The sequence below is a fragment of the Crocodylus siamensis genome, chromosome 8 (assembly GCF_052110815.1).
Source record: "Crocodylus siamensis isolate JL-2025a chromosome 8, ASM5211081v1, whole genome shotgun sequence".
Classification (NCBI taxonomy): Eukaryota; Metazoa; Chordata; order Crocodylia; family Crocodylidae; genus Crocodylus; species Crocodylus siamensis.
The window spans coordinates 69,102,550-69,118,513 of NC_143402.1; the positions used below are offsets into that span (position 1 = coordinate 69,102,550).

Sequence of the window (15,964 nt, forward strand, 5' to 3'; positions counted from 1 at the left end):
ATAGACCAGCAAGAAAGGAAACAAAGAAATTGTCCAGCGGTCTTGCCCTCCAGCTCTGTGCGACCTGTCGTCAGCTCTACATCAAACTCCCAGGCTGATTCTGCGAAGCCAGGGCCATCCACAGGTCCTGCTGGAGCCCAGGGGAGCTCCAGGCGCTGAGTGCATTGTCAGGAGCAGGCCTCACTGTGGTAGCAAACTGATCAATGCCTCCTTTGCTCATTAAAACACACATCCCCTGCTATTTGTGCTCTCATTTGCTCTGTGCAAAGTGCTTCTTAACAGCTCCTTCTCCCTCTTCCTTCAGGCAATCAATGGCTTTTGTAACAAAGGGGAACATTAGTAGCAGGTGGCAGCTAATTTTTAAAGATTTGGAGACCAAACTGTTGCTTAACCTGAAATGTGATGATGATTTTTTTTTTCCCTCCAAATCCCCCGTTAATTCTTCTCGTATACTAATTATCTGAATTACCAGTCGAGATCAGAGCTGTGGTCTCTCCAAACAAGGTTTTCCATTTCTTACCAAGGCTAGCATAAGAGGCTTCAAGGATGGAGCAATAAACCCTGTAATGGTCAAGTGCGCGGTAGTCGACCCTAAATGAGAGCTTTATCCTGACCTCGGACAGTTAGTGTTTGACTTGTGCCCTGAAGCACGAGGGTTTATACTCTTAACATGTGCGATATCCTAGCTAATGCAATCCCGGTTGTCCTTGTTGTGTAGTAACTTCGAACAGATCATTGTCGCAACCTCCTTGCAAGCGGGTTGTGTCTTATTTCTCCTTCTGCTGCTGTTTTGCTGTAAGGCAGAACGCATCTTTCATAGTAAGAAAAATGGGGCCCTGCTTCTGGCTCGGATTTTGATCCCTGCCTGCAACATGAGCAACAAACATGATTATAAACGGTCGTGACCTCTTCTAAAACGTCTAGTAAGACAGGCTTCATCTATATCGTGCGCAAAGCCCCTGTTGGGCATTAGGTTTTTGGATTTTGAGCGGTGCTAGTTAGCTTTGATTGGACAGGTAGGTCACCTGATAGGTCTCTGTTCCCTGATTTGGATAGTCAGAAGGGCTAGACTCAGGTTTCCCAGGTGAATCTCTGCGATTAACAATTCAGACTTTGTTCTCCGCAAACGTCCCCCAGTGCTGCCGGGGAATTCTTTGTCTGGGAACAGTCCCACAAGGATGTGCATTTGCTAGCCTATTCGCAGAGGGCCAGTGGCAAGGGGACATAAATTCACGTGAAACCAGATGCATTCACAGCCCAGGTTGGCAGCCTTGGGGCTTGCAGACTCCAGCGGGCGAAGGTCATAAAGAAGTGTCAGCGCCTCGTGATCACCCGGCCCTGCTTGTATTGCTAAATGGGAAGGAGGGTGCAGGGAAGTCTCACAATATGGAAAAGGAAATCTCGATATTGAAAAGATTAAGCTGTTAGCTTCAGGGTTAGAGCATATGTGCAGAGGAAATTGAGTCTAATACCTACCCGGCTCTTTCCTTGCCTCTGTCATTTTCATATGTACGAAGAACACATACAAGGTAATTGAGATTTCCTTAGGTAAAATAATTATCCTTCTCATTTTAGTCTGAACTACTGGTTCCCCTCCCTCCAGTCCCAGAGCATTTTTATAAAAACCCAGGGAGAGTCTGTAGCTAAGGGTCAGTCTGACGAGCATCAGGGTCTCAATTAACTGGGTTCTTATTCTGCAAACTGTAAGGCAACTGCATGAGAGTGATCCCAGGGAAGTCAGTGGCACTCTCTGCATGAGGAAAAGCTACCAGCCTGCAAGGGCATCTGTGTCTTTCTCCTTGGCGTGTGCTGCGTTTCCTTGTCTGCACGCCCGGATGTTTGAGATTGACTTGACTGCGTGCAACTCTTGAGAGCACAAAGGAAACATGAACAAGCCAGCAATTGAGGCCTTCTCTAAATGTGTTTGCAATCAGGTCTGTCCCTCCGTAATTAGATTTGTAGGCAATAAAAGAGCTGCCATTGAACCAGGGACTTTTCAGTAAGTCATAAATCTCTGGCCGGGGAAATCCATATGCACTTACGGTGATACATGTATGGACACAACTGTCCATGCCCTCCCCTGCCTGTTTGTTTTCTCGTGTGGGAGCACAGTTGGTTTTGCATTTTGGAGCCCCACCATTCACAGTGGTCCTGTGTTTACAGGAGAGGTGGGCAAAATGCAGCCCGGGGGCTGGATGCAGCCCAACAGGCCATTTGTATCCGGCCCCTGGGGCCCCTAAAAACATTAGAAAATTAATATTTATCTGCCCCTGGCTACCTATCATACAGCCCTTGATGGCTTGCCAAAGATCTGTAAACAGCCCTCTTCCCGAAATAATTGCCCACCCCTGGTTTACAAGTACAACTGGGCGTATGACTTGGGCTCGGCTTTTTCTGAATGGCTCGGTAGCTCTTATTGATTAGGGAATTAGCCTCAACTGAAATGGGACTGGCAGCCACTCCAGAATAGATAAGTGTAAGTAATGCATTACGCCATGAACACTTGGCTCAGGACTTAAATAATATCTATGATCTCTGCCCTTGGCGGGGAATTTCTACCCTAGGTTCTCGGTGCCTGCTCTTCGAATATGACTGTATGATAGGGATTCGAGCTAATGCCTAGGTCCCTGTCAGTGAGCTGCTGGCTGCTGCCATTTGGACTGGGCTGTAGGTGTTCGGGGCAGGACTCCAAGAATGATTACGGGAGAAGCAACAGGAGGAAAATGCCTGCGAGAAGCCCTGGCGGTACACCTGTCTTCTGAGGACTGTTAAGATTTGGTATAGGAAGGCTTTTTGTGATGTTTGCTTTGGCTCATGGCAGTTTGCTGCTTCTAAAGGCTTTGCTGATTCTTTTTCTGTAGAAAGGCCCCGCTTCCTTTCATAGCTCACTCAGCTTTTTTGAGAAAAACACAAAGCAACGATTTTCTAGTGCATCTGACCAGGGCTGTGTGCTGCGTGCGTCAGTGTATTGGCACGCGCCCGTGTCTGATCTGCACGTGTGGAATAGTGTGGTCACAATTCCATGTGTCCATGATTGATTAGCAGGCCCCAAACTGAGTGCAGAAGTATTTGAGTCTTGCTCCATGCTCAGAGCACTGCAAATGTCTTCACGAAGAAGTGACACAGACATTTCCATGCCCCTGTCTGATGTTTCAGCCATTCGGAGAATAGCTTATTCGATGACATTCCTTCCTAACGCATTCAACCTGCTGGTGTTGGGATCAAGCGCTACAGCTTAAGGTACAAGAGAAATCAAAATTAAAAATGTGTTCAGAATTAATTTGGACAGACTTCAACACTCTCTTACTTTTCGTCAGAGCTTTGGCTTCGGCTTCCAAAGCAGATGGATAAATTATTCACTCTTCATACCGTCGCAGTATGAAATAGTCATTCCATAGACACTTTCCTCTTTATCATATTATCACCTTTTGCTATTTTTTTTTTCCCCTACCCATGGAGGAAAGTCTGCATTCACATTGAATTGTCACTTCTTTATACCAGGGCTCTGATCAGACTAGCAAGCTTAAAGTTAGTAAATGTGTTCCAGCAGAGATGAGATTGACAGCGGTTTTGGAGTGTCTGCACACTTGGAGTTTCAAAGCACTATGACTGCTGAGGCCAGCAGAAGCAGGAGGAACTCGGGGGATTAGCATTTTTTCATGCTGGAAAAAACTTTTATAACTTCAATTTCCCCATTTGTCATATGCTTAATGTAGACTGAAACTGGCCTCAGTGCAGCCTCAGGAGGCTACCACACCGGAACCAGCTGGCTCACTCTGCCCTACAGTTGCAGAGCCATAGGTCAGATAACGTGGGCTTGCAGGCAGTACTATCAGCAGGATCTCGGACAATATTGATGGGCTGCTGGGGTGGTTAATGTTGACGCATTGAAGCTGACAGCAAGAGCTCAGAAAAGCTGAGGCTGCTTTAGTTTGCTCTTCATTTTAGGGCCTTATCTCACCCTCTTTGAAGTCAGCGGGAGTCCTCCTGTTGACTGGAAAGCTGTCAACTCAAACTGGATCGGTCAGGTGAAGCTAGGAGGACAGTGAAGTTTTTCATTATTGAGGATTACATTTTTTTTCCCCCTGTTGAAAATCTTCAGAGTCTTTTCTGTCAGCCTGGAAAGAAACATTAGAGAAGGTGCTGTGCAGGCTGCCTCCTCTTACCGCTGGATTATGGTTTTTGACCGGTTGTCTGATGGAGCAGAGATGTGCAAGAATCCAAGCACCCTAAATTTTTTAACCCATCTTTCCCATCATGTGCCCTTTGCCACTTAGGTCAGATTTCCCAAAATAAGACCCTGGAGGCTGGCTTTTCTTTTTGTGACTTCCCTCTGAGACCTTGGACTTGTCCCTTTGTCCTTGTAGGTGTCAGGTTCCCTTCTGTCATGCAGGAATAGTAGGGCTGTTGTGAGGACAACTATGCCAGTATTTGTAAAGTGCTCAGGTCGTATTAGTGTGTGGGCGAAAGTTGAACCAAGTGCATCAGCACGAACCTTCCTAGTAATGTGCCTAAGCCCTGCCCAGGATGGGTTTCAACCTCTGTGACCCATCCAGGGCTTGACTTGTCTGCTGAGACTTTCAGCTTAGGTGCCAGGTAAGACAGTGTTTGTGATATGGCCCCTTGCCCACTAGAAATGGGACTGAGTTTCACAGGCAACCTGAGTTGTCCTGGGAAAGAAACGATTCTTTTGTCTCCACTCCACGCTTGCTTGGACTCTGAAGTGTGTCTACATGCAATGACTGCAGCATAGCATAGACCAAGCCAAGTTGCCTTTTCAAGTCACTCGCGTAGATACAGGTGACAGTCTAGCCGGCATAACGTGGAGCATCTTGTAGGTTAATTTATCTCAGGCAGTTTTGCAGCCCTCTCTGAGCTCCAGGCAGGCAGAGCTATGCTGCTGCCAGTGCAGCTTGTTCACAGCTAGCTCGGGTAGCAGCCACAGCAGTGATGGCAGAGCAGAAGTCCACTGAGCCTTACAAGTGAAAGGTGCCATAAGTGTTTGCCATTTCCCGAACCTCCCCCTCTTATGCAAGGAGATCTGAGCAGACAGGAAGTCAGAGAATCCAGCAAGTAACCAGAACAGCTACCTGAGAAAGCGAGCCAGGTTGGGAAGCAGACGCATCTGCCTTTTGTGTGTTGTTGGTAGAAGAATGGATAAAAATAATAGCGCCATCTGTTTTGTTTTTAAAAGGGTAATTGACAACCTACCCTTGACATTTCGAGTAAATATTTAACCAGAAAGAGGGAAATATTTTTTAAGGTTTTCAGGATACAGTTTAAAACCAACCGTTCCGAAAGGAAACGAAGCCGTCGTTTTATGCGTGAGCACTGAGCGCTGCAGTTTGCTCGCTCTGTAGGCACAAAGGCACTCGAGGGACTCTCCGAACTTTCGGAGAGCGCAGCGTCTGGGCTCTTATGCACAGCACTAAAGCCAAACAGCACTGTCATGTGTACCCTGCAGAGGGGGGAGGGCATAGTTGGGCAGAGAGGGAGATTAGTGGGCATTTTTGCTTCCTAATGGCATCACTTGGTGTGTGCACACTTTGCAGCATCCATGCCAGCTGCTTGGCGCTAAGGACTCAATTTACAAAGTGAATCAGATTTCATAGATTTCATAGACACTCGGGCTGGAAGGGACCTCGGAAGATCATCGAGTCCAGCCCCCTGCCCTAGGGGCAGGAAGTCAGCTGGGGTCGTAGGATCCCAATATCTAGCACCCATTGATTTCAATGGGAATTAAGCACCTAACCTGTTAGGGTGCTACTTTATATTCCACTAGGCATCTTTAGGTGCTGAATACTGTGGTCAGTCTGACCCCAAATGACTCAGTGGTTTTTATAATGTGCATAACAGTCCTTGAACTAAGGTCCTCAATGAAGTGGCACAAATCCATCCTCAGCAGTGGTTTTTCCTGCCTGTTTCTGTCTGGCTATTGATTGCTTGTGTATTCACCACCCCCCCACCCATTCCCACCCCTCCTTCAGCCAGCCCCCACCCTACAGAATAATCTAATCTACAGTTATGAAATCCTGCGCAGTGCTAGAGAGGTTCTCTCATTATAAAGCTAATTGATTATTGCCCGGCTAGTGAAACTCTGGGCTAGACAACAGGAATGATTGAATATGTGCTGTCACAGAATAGGGTGGAATGGGTCTAAAATGACAGAGGTAGGAAGCGGAGCAGCTGGGGAGTCCATGCTAGGGCCAGTCCTGTTCAGACCTAGCCATGGGTCACAGCCCTTCAAGATGACACAGGCATTCGTCAGTCCTCCCAGCACCCCTGTGCACTAGGCAGTTATAAATGTTGCTATCCTCATTTCACAGATGGAGACAAAGGTAGGGAGATCATGTCTTGTTGAAGCCAGGATTAAAGCTCAGAAAAATCTGGCACCTAACCTGATACTCGCATCCCTTGGTTCATACTGCATACGGAAGTATGTACATTCGTGGATGGCCTAAAACTAAAGCTGGCTTAAAAGAGAGGTGGGATCTGGACTGGAGCTGAGGTGACTTGTTTAATTACAGACCAGTGGTTTTCCACCTTTTTTCACTTGTGGACCCCCTTGGAAACAAGAAGTGGAGGTGTGGACCTCTTTGAATTTAAGTATGGCCGTTTACATGAAAAACTAGGCTTCTGATTCATCATAATCATCTTTCGTGGACCTCTTAGAAACAGTCTGCGGACCACAGGTTGAAAACTATGGTTAGGGTTATAGATAAATAGAAGGCAGTAAAGCTTGAGGGACTGGCTGGAAATTATATCCTAACTGCCTATGTGCTAGATAGAAGATGGAGATTAGGAAATGGATCAGGCAGTGACAGCAGGTTAGATTAAAACAATCATTTCCTCTTCTGGCATCAGTGAAGAGGCCAGCGGGACCACAGCTGATGCCTGGGATTGGAATCTGGTGCCAAATCTGTTTGTAAGAAAATGCAAGAACTGAGAGCTTTGCAAAATGGTCAGGTAGGAAACAAAAGACTTGCTCGGGCAGGGTGGAGGGGAGGGTGCTATACAGGCAGAAGTTACTAAAATTAGATCTGCCTTCCTTTTGGTGATTCACAAGGGCAGGTTTGGTGTATGTAACTCGGTGCTAGAAAGAAGCAGGGGGACGCCTCTTGATTTTCCTTTCTGTGGCTCTGACCCAAAGCCCGCTGTAGTTACTGGGAGCCTTTATGTGGATTTAAGCAGGTTTGGAGCTGGCTGTAAGTACATGACTAGCTTCTTGCTCTCTCCATATACAAGTTCCTCCAGCCTCTCTGAGGGGTCTCCTCTTCCATAGCTGCTTGTACTTCTTGGGTTTGGGCCACTCATTTGAAACAGCTGTTCTTCTTGTGCTTTTACTTCTGTGCCTTGTGTCACATGGAAGGTTTCAGGTGAGCTTTCCAAAGATGGGGTTAACTGGCTTTTCTATCCATTTGCCCCCCAAGGGTCATTAGTCGTGCGCAAGGACTGAAGCTCGTGGTGGAAACTCTGATGTCGTCCCTTAAACCCATTGGGAACATTGTGGTCATCTGCTGTGCCTTCTTCATCATCTTTGGGATCTTAGGAGTCCAGGTGGGTTTCCTACAGGACTCTGTGCTGTTCACGAAAAGCCAGAAACAGTGGCAAACTCCCCCAAAACAATGAATATCTTGCACCAAAATGCACTGGAGGAGTTTCCAGGGGCCAACTAAATGGGAGATGTCACTGAGGTCATTTCTGTGACTGAAATGTCTTGAAAAGTGCAAATCTCGCATCATTACAGCCTTGTCCATGGTGAGATATTGTTGCAGCCCTGTCCGACCCACAGTGAAAAATGCTCAAGTCCCAAACACGACGCTCCACACATGTGCACCTCTTGTTCTACCTGGAGTGGCAGTGAGTGTGGAGGGGTTCTGCCTCTTCCCGGATCTGTCCAAGTTTCTCTCTGCCTCTGAAGATGCACATCCCTTTTTTGAATCCATAACTTCTGCATAGTTTCCAATCTGCTATCTATCTAATTTGTGAGGATGACAGGGACCCAAAGGCTGGTATAACTGTGCGTCCAACATGCAAGCAGCAGGGCAACATTTTTCCATGGCTTTGTGAATGACCCCAGTGCTGGCTACTACATTAATCTAGGCATGGCCGCGCTTCCTCCCCTAGGAACCACCTACCAAAACCTTTACCGATTAAAGGAATTGACGGAAGGGCACCACCAGGATCTGATCAGTGACACCCCCATACTTCTCATTTTGTAATAATAGCTCGCTAATCAGCTGAAAGGAAGAAATCCCATTTGTTGAATATTTCAGCGTAAACACCACCTTTTTTTGATTTGTCCAAGCCAGTTTAGAAATTGGCTCATAGTAGGACATAACAGTGTTATATGACTGTGTTATTTAAATAATTTTAAAAACGTAGTGTTTGAAATAGAGGAAATACCACCCCCACCATAACCATTTCAGGAACGAGACTGGCTTAGCCCTGCAGTATAACAGCATCTATCTATTACACTAAACTGGACCATAAAAGTAAGCATATCCCATAAAACAAAATAATATCAGGATTTATGATGACAACACTTGCACTGAGCTCTTTGAATTTCCTTTCCATTAATTGTGATCATTTTTTCCCCAATGGCTCTGCCCGTCTCACAATACGTTGTCACAGTTATTGAAACATTTCCAGCACTAGATAGAAGCATTAGGACTGATCCTGCAGGGGACTGAAATCCCAGTGACATCCGTGCAAGGTCTGCGTACCAAAGATCTGCAAGATTAAAGCCATAACTTATGGAAAAGGAAACAACCTGTGGATTACTCTGCATCATCACGGTGTGGGGTTTTTTTTCCCTACGTAAATAGAAAATGGAGATCAAAACTGTGGTTCTGAGCTTATGTTATTAGGGCCCAGTCATCTATTATACAATGGTGGCTTTCTTAAAAAAGACTGTTTATTTAATTCAGTACTCTGCTGCCTAGAGACACCAGCTGAGAATGGGACTTCACTGCACTAGACACTGTTCATATGCATAATAATACACAGGCCCTGCTCCAACAGCTTATAGCTGACATAGATGAGACCAAACAAACCCTGGGAGGAGAAACAGAAACACTGGGAACTGAAGTGATTTGTCTAAGATCACACAGGAGCTACTTGCAAGAGCCTGGAATCAAACCCAGATCTCCTGAACCCTATTGCTATGTGATTCCCACTGGGCACCAACACTGTTGTAATTATATGACTGTACATTATGACAAGGTGTATGGTAGCATGCGGGTGGTCACTTATTTACCAAGGGTAGGAATGGGATAATTGGTAAAACCTGGCACCTCTGATTTGCACAAGTGCTGAGAATTTGCAACTCTAATTGAACTTAGTGGGAACAGCCAGTGCTCAGCAGTTTTGCAAATTGGGCCCTTTCAGTTTTGAATCCAGTTTGTAGCTGTGTAACTGTGCCCATCTGAATAGTATTATGACCCTGCTTATGAAGATATTATATTCATGGGCAATATATTAAAAGCAGTGTTCACCTTCCTACTTAATTTAGAAAATCTATCTCTATAGAAGGCAGACTGTGGGGATACTTAGGCTTCCCAGATATAAACATTTTGTGCTTATAGGAGAGGCTTATTAGCTCTGAGAAGCAGCATCCCTGTCCTTCTAGTGACAAGCATGCTGCTGCTGCTTTTGCTTTTCCTCCACGGCTGGACTAGAACCACAGAGCATAAAGGGTCGGCATCTCTCTTCAGCTATCCAGATTGTGTTTAAAGAGCCTGGAGAACAGGGTGCCCTGCCACAAGAAAGCAGTGAGAGTTAATGTCAATAGTTTCTGTCACTCAGCAGAACAGACTTTCCTTTATGTCTCACAGCCTCCAATGCCAGCCATTCGACTACCATCAATCACCAAGTCCCAAGCAGTAATCATGCACTGCTGGTTTTTGTTCTGCTGTGCACAAAGTGACAAGTCTAGAATTAAGCACTTGGGGGCCTGATGCTTCCCTCGCCAGTGTAAATTGGGAGTAATTGCTTGGGAGCCCATGGCTTTTTGCCAGAAGAAGCGAGATCAGGATCAAGCACCCAGGAACAATGGGATCCAATTCGTTAGCTCTGCAAAAGGGACTATTAGCAGAGGCTCCTCTACAGATTGCACTTCCAGCGCTGTCTAATGATTGATGGAGAGCAGCACGCAGCCACCAAAAGCTGCTGGATTGACAGTCCCAAAGGCAAAAGTCTCACTGATCCACCAAACAGGTCCATCACAGCAGCAGGGAAGCTAGCCCTCCACCATTTCCTACTCTGACCTATGAGGACAAGAGCCAGACATCATCTCTTGTGGCAGACGGCGCTAGCTGAAGGACGCCACACTCCTTTCTCAGAAACTACTAGACAGTCGCGGCATGATGTTAGCTGTTAGCCAGGGCAGCTGGATTGGGACCAGTGACCTAGAAGGAAAAGGCTCTGGATCCCAGCGCACCGACCCACACAACTGTGCAGGGAAGCCTCTAAGTTAGGTACCGAAAATTCAATTAGACCAGGCGTTCAAGCTGCTTCTCCTTCAATACTTTTGAACTACATTGCCAATGTGGTTGTGCACGTTTCTTGCCTCAGGTGCCCCAAGATCACAAGGCTTTTGCCTTTTGTTCTTGGTCCGATCCATGTGGGCTGCGCAGAGTGTCCCAAGAGAAATGTCTGTTCCCCAAGGGCGTTGTGGGGCCTCCTGTTTCCTCTTATTCTTTGTTTGTTTTGCAGCTTTTCAAAGGGAAGTTTTTTGTCTGCCAGGGGGAGGATACCAGAAACATTACAAACAAATCGGACTGCGCAGAAGCCAGCTACAAATGGGTCCGGCACAAGTATAATTTTGATAATCTCGGCCAGGTATTAATGGAATGGTAATCTGCTTCTTTGCTCCTTTGCCTCCTTGATTTAAAAACCTATGTATAATTTCCCACAGGATTTTCTTGCAGAGAATTTAGCAGCCACTATAAATATCCAGTTCGCACAAACACATCCTGCATTTGTAAATCCCAGTTGCCGTGTGCATGCAGTTCCTTTTGGAATCAAACAAGCATGTGCGGCTTCATGGAGCATCTAATTGCTTCACTGCTACATAACAAACTCAATGTATCCAGCAGTAGCACTTGTCTAATGTGGCTGGACGCTCTGTACTCAGTGCCACCTAACATCTCATCCATTTACAACAGCCACTGGAACACATCCTTAATTTAGCAGCATGGTAGGGACTAATTAGTAGTGAGCAGTGGAAACCCAGGGGGGGTGAATGAAGCTGCCTTTGTGCCTGGCTTTGTGGTTTTCAAATTAGCCCTTGTTCCTAGACCAGGATCTGACATTCATAGTTTTTGCTGCCAGGAAACCTTGAACATCAAAGTTTCCTGGTTTTGGCAAGGTGATGTGACTCTTAAAATAGGGAAGGAGAAAGAAAATGTTACAGGTAAAGAGAAAGTATCTGCTCTGCATTTTTCCCACTGCACCTAACTTTTCTCCTTGCATTTATAGGCCCTGATGTCTCTGTTTGTTCTGGCCTCCAAAGACGGGTGGGTGGACATCATGTACGATGGCCTAGATGCTGTTGGAGTTGACCAGCAGGTATATTTTCTCAGTTAACTGCTGTTAAAAATAAATTCCTGAAGAGGCCACAGGACGCCCTTTGTTTTCCCAAGTTGGTAGTCTTCGAAAGCCATGACCACAGTGCAGTTTGGGTCTAGATTTCATTTTTACCATCATTTTTTCATTTGTATCATAGAGAATGCATGGCAAGGAGTGAAATAAATTTGAGCCCATCTACTAACCATACTTCAGGGCGAAACCCTGCCATGAAAGAACTGCAAATAGGTCTTTGCACCCACAGGCTGTGCTTGCAGTCGTGTTCTCCAGAGCTATAACACAGGGAGCAATACCAAACTGATTGGAGGGGGAGGTGTTGCGAGCCCAGCTGCTTCTTGAGCACCTCAAGAGAAAAGCACTGCTTTGGGTATGTGCAGGGTAGTATGATTGAGACAGTTGTATAGGATGCTGCTGGCCCGTTCCTTGGTCAGACTAGTTTATGAGATTCCAGTAGTCCAGTGACTAGTTATTTTTTGGGTGCCCAGTTTGAACTTTGTGAAGGAAGGGCTCTGATGGGCAGGCAGTCCCTTTTGGGCCTGTAGAGCATCTTATTTTCTACCCACTTTGAAAAAGCAGGCCTTACTACTCCAACTACCCACTCTGGTTTGTCTATCCTCTGCTCATCGTGATTCCATGGGCATTTCTCTCTCTCTCTCTCCCTCTCCCCTTCTCTCCCTTTCTCTCCCTCGCTCAATCCTGTAGCCGGTCATGAACTATAACCCTTGGATGCTCCTCTACTTCATCTCCTTCCTGCTGATTGTGGCTTTCTTCGTCCTCAATATGTTCGTGGGTGTCGTGGTGGAGAACTTTCACAAGTGTCGGCAGCATCAGGAGGAGGAAGAAGCCAAGAGACGCGAGGAAAAGAGGCTTCGCCGGCTGGAGAAAAAGAGAAGGAGTAAGGAGAAACAGATGGCTGGTCGGTAGTCTTTCCACATCTTTCTGAGTCCTGCTTGACCTTTGACTCAATTCCCTATCTCCCTGCCTAGCATCCGGTGATCATTCTCCCCCCAAAAGCATGTCCAGCTACAAAATCTGCATGAAGGAAATAGTGCCATTGTAGGCTGAGCAAGGAGCCCTGGAAACTTTTTTTTTTTTTTTAGTGGCTGCATGATTTGCAACAACCTTTCTGCAGGAGGTTATTTAAGAAATAAAGCAGATCCATAGCTTCTTCGATAGCCGAGGCTTAGTACTACACAAATAGTGACAGCTGCAAAGATCAACAGTGCCAGACCGTGCCATCAATCTTCCAAGTCTCGAGCACTGTTGCTGATAACTGGATTCACTATTTGGTTTATTACAGCCTTGTAATGCCAGAGCGACGTTACCTGTCCCATTTATCAAGTAGGTTTATTTATTGGCAAAGTAGCGCCAGTGCTATTCAAGGATGTAATAAAGTAACGGAGCTGTCCCATTCTAGAAACGCTTAAAAAAAAAAAAAAAAAAAAGAACCCCTTATAGGTACATAGTATTGCACTTGCTTGAGAAATACAGATTTAAAAAAAAAACAACCCCAAAAGTTCAAGAAGATAAATTAACCCGACAAAACATCATTGATGTGAATTGAATCAAATAACAGAGCTTGACGCAGAAACTTGCAGCTGTCTTAAAACATTTTAAGCCCTAGTTTTGCTATATTGATGAGAGCAAATGAGGCCTATGCACGCTGTCACAAATCTCAAAAGACTGATCTTTTTCCTTTTACTTGAGTTTTTGTTTGGTTGAAAAAGCAGGTAATGCCATTCAGGTCAGAGGTCACAGGTCAGAGGTACTCTTCCCCATCTTGCATGCTTTCTATTCTGGTTGAACCTTTTCAAATACCTGTGTTCTTCATGGTCTCACTCCTCTTACCCTTGTCATTCAGTCTCCTTGCCCCTAGTCTCCATTTCTCTTTTCACATTTCTTCTCTATCTTGGGCAGACATCAGTACTGTTGAAGCGTCTGTCTCTGATTGGGTGCCTGTTCTGAAAGCCAGTAATATTAAGTGTTTGCTTTTCTTTCTTTTAACAGTCTGAATGGTTTATAAATGGTGTGATGAGGTTAAGTATATGACCGCAGCACAAACGTGCAGCTGACTGAAGCCTCCAATTAGAAAGCACTTGAGCATGCAGATCCATCCCTTTTCAGCCCCGCACTTTAGCACATTAAAGCATATACTTGATCCCCCCTGAAGTTAGTAGGACTTGACACACGAAGTGCACTCGTGTTTTCCCATGCGCGGTGCCTTCCCAAAGTAAGGCCAAGACCCCAGCCTTACAGTCAGAGCTGCCTGGGTACAGTCCCATTCCCGTGTCTGCATTGATTTCACTGCAGGAGCTGGGCCTAGGGAGGGAACATTGTGGGCGCATTATGGGATCCATAATTCCTGCTCAGACCATTGGGTCTACCAAAGGAGAGACATTGCCTCGAATCCTTCCTAAGTCTTACAAGATTGTCAGTACTATGGAGTTACCGTCACGGTGGAGGCCTGTTTAGTAAGACCCATACCCGTGCACTTTACTGCTGAACCTCAAATAAATGGGGTGCAGCTGATGCGGTGGAGGCTAATATTCCTCCAAATAATTTGCCTAGAAAGCAGCTTAGGTTGGTTCGAGTTCCCAAACACAATTACTGACTGATTCAGATTCTTTGGAAAATGCAGTTACATGTTGCATGCAAATGTCCCTGATTAAAAATGGTCTTGGAAACCATATGTTTTAAAATTTCCTTAGGCCAAAAGGAAAGTTGAGATCATTAATAATCTTATTTATAATACTAAAAGAAACCAAATGGGTAGAAGACATGAGGATGGGCACTTTCCTGGTGGGAGAGAATCCCAAGATATCATTAGACATGTGGCTCTTGCATTCAGCTCTGTCAAGTGTTAATTAAAGAGGCAATAAACCAGGGAGGAACCGAACATTGCTGAATACCAAACACTCAGCGAGGCTTTGTTGGAGAAAGACACAAGCCCCTCCAAAGCCTTTTGGAACCGAGATTTTTCTCAATTCCCGCTCAAAAAAAAATGTGGTTTTTCGATTGGCTTTTGCACTTGATGACAAATAGCTGTCGTTGCCTTGCATTTAATTATGCGATTGTAACCAGCCCACCATTTCCAGATTAAGGCCTCAAGTCTGCTGTTCCCTGCAGGAGGGAAATTCTGTGGCAGCCAGTCACCAAGTGCCAAATGTGATTTATGATTTTTTTTTTCCCTAGGCAGCCATGGGTGCTTAACTGACCATGTGACCATTTTTAATCAGAGTCTATTTACATACTAGTACCTGCACTTCTTCTCAAAGCCATGGGGGCCTAATAACATAGTGATTACAAGGCAAATACGGCATCCATCTGAGTAACATGGGCAGCGCTCTGCCAGGGTGAAATCCTACAGCTCACTCAAACCCAGTTTTGGGGGCCAAGAGGTGCACAGGCCTTGTGCTAGGGTGAATTTCACCCACGGAAAACTCCTGTCATTTAAATCAATGCAATCTTACTGATTCCCACTGGGGTTGCACTGGTATAAACTGGAAGAGCTTCTGGCTCTCCATTTAATCCCACTGGTTTGGCATGGGTGGAGATCGAATACCCGACTCTAGCGCCCGGAAGGATAGCCAGGACCATACGTTGCAAGGCGTGCCCGCGCCAGAACCGGCGCCGAGCTGACTAGTGGAAGCGAGAAATGTAGAAACTGCGGAAGGGGAATGAAAATCTTGTTGCGTGTCCTGCCGGATGATTAATATCATTTCATTCTTTTAGATCTAATGCTGGATGATGTAATAATGGAGAGCTCAGCCAGTGCAGTGCAAGGTACTGGGAAGTCTTAACGTCGCGTCTCACTTGAATGGCGGTGCTGTGTAACTAACGGCTGGCCAATGCTGCTGTGAGGCATCCCACTAAACTGTGTGTGGTGGAAGTCTTGTTTGCTCACTTCATGGCACACGTATATCTTTTGAGCTGGCAGGTCTCCTGGCCTGACTCGGGACCAACACTTGCAAATCCTTAATTTGCACCTTCATCATATTTCCCCCCCCCCTCTATTTTTTGTCATTTTTCTGATTTTCATTACAGCACTGTCAGCCTTTCTTTTTTCCCTTCTTTGTTTGTTTTTGTTTTCTTTTTTTTTTGAAATTTTGGAGAATAACGACTGGATTTTGAATAGGGTCCATGCTAACTTCCTGACCAGAAACTTTGGGATTTCCTGGGGATTCAGCAGCAGTGCCTCTACAAGTCCCAGGTTTCAGCAAGAGTAGGGTATTTCTCCAGCCTCAGCTTTATGGCATCTAGCTTGAAGAAGCCAGAGCAGTTAAATCAGGATGAGATTCCCATGCAAAGTAGTAGTGCAAAACTTTAGGGCAGGGGTGGGCAAAATGCAGCCAGTGAGCCAGATGCAGCCCACCAG

General features: G+C 45.8%; 1 protein-coding gene across 4 annotated transcripts in view; it reads left to right on the forward strand.

Annotated features, from left to right (window-relative positions):
- Positions 1-15,964, forward strand: part of LOC149858996 (ATP-binding cassette sub-family C member 3-like) — a 345,108-nt gene that overhangs the window by 206,413 nt on the left and 122,731 nt on the right. For 2 of the 4 annotated variants that reach the window (XM_090061602.1, XM_090061604.1), the window contains exons 21-25: positions 7,431-7,557; positions 10,717-10,842; positions 11,482-11,571; positions 12,292-12,484; positions 15,322-15,372. In XM_090061602.1, coding sequence (XP_089917728.1) covers positions 7,431-7,557; positions 10,717-10,842; positions 11,482-11,571; positions 12,292-12,484; positions 15,322-15,372 — 587 coding nt within the window. Of the gene's footprint in view, positions 1-7,430; positions 7,558-10,716; positions 10,843-11,481; positions 11,572-12,291; positions 12,506-15,321; positions 15,373-15,964 lie in introns of all 4 variants that reach the window. The other 2 variants (XM_090061603.1, XM_090061605.1) reach the window with 2 other exon arrangements.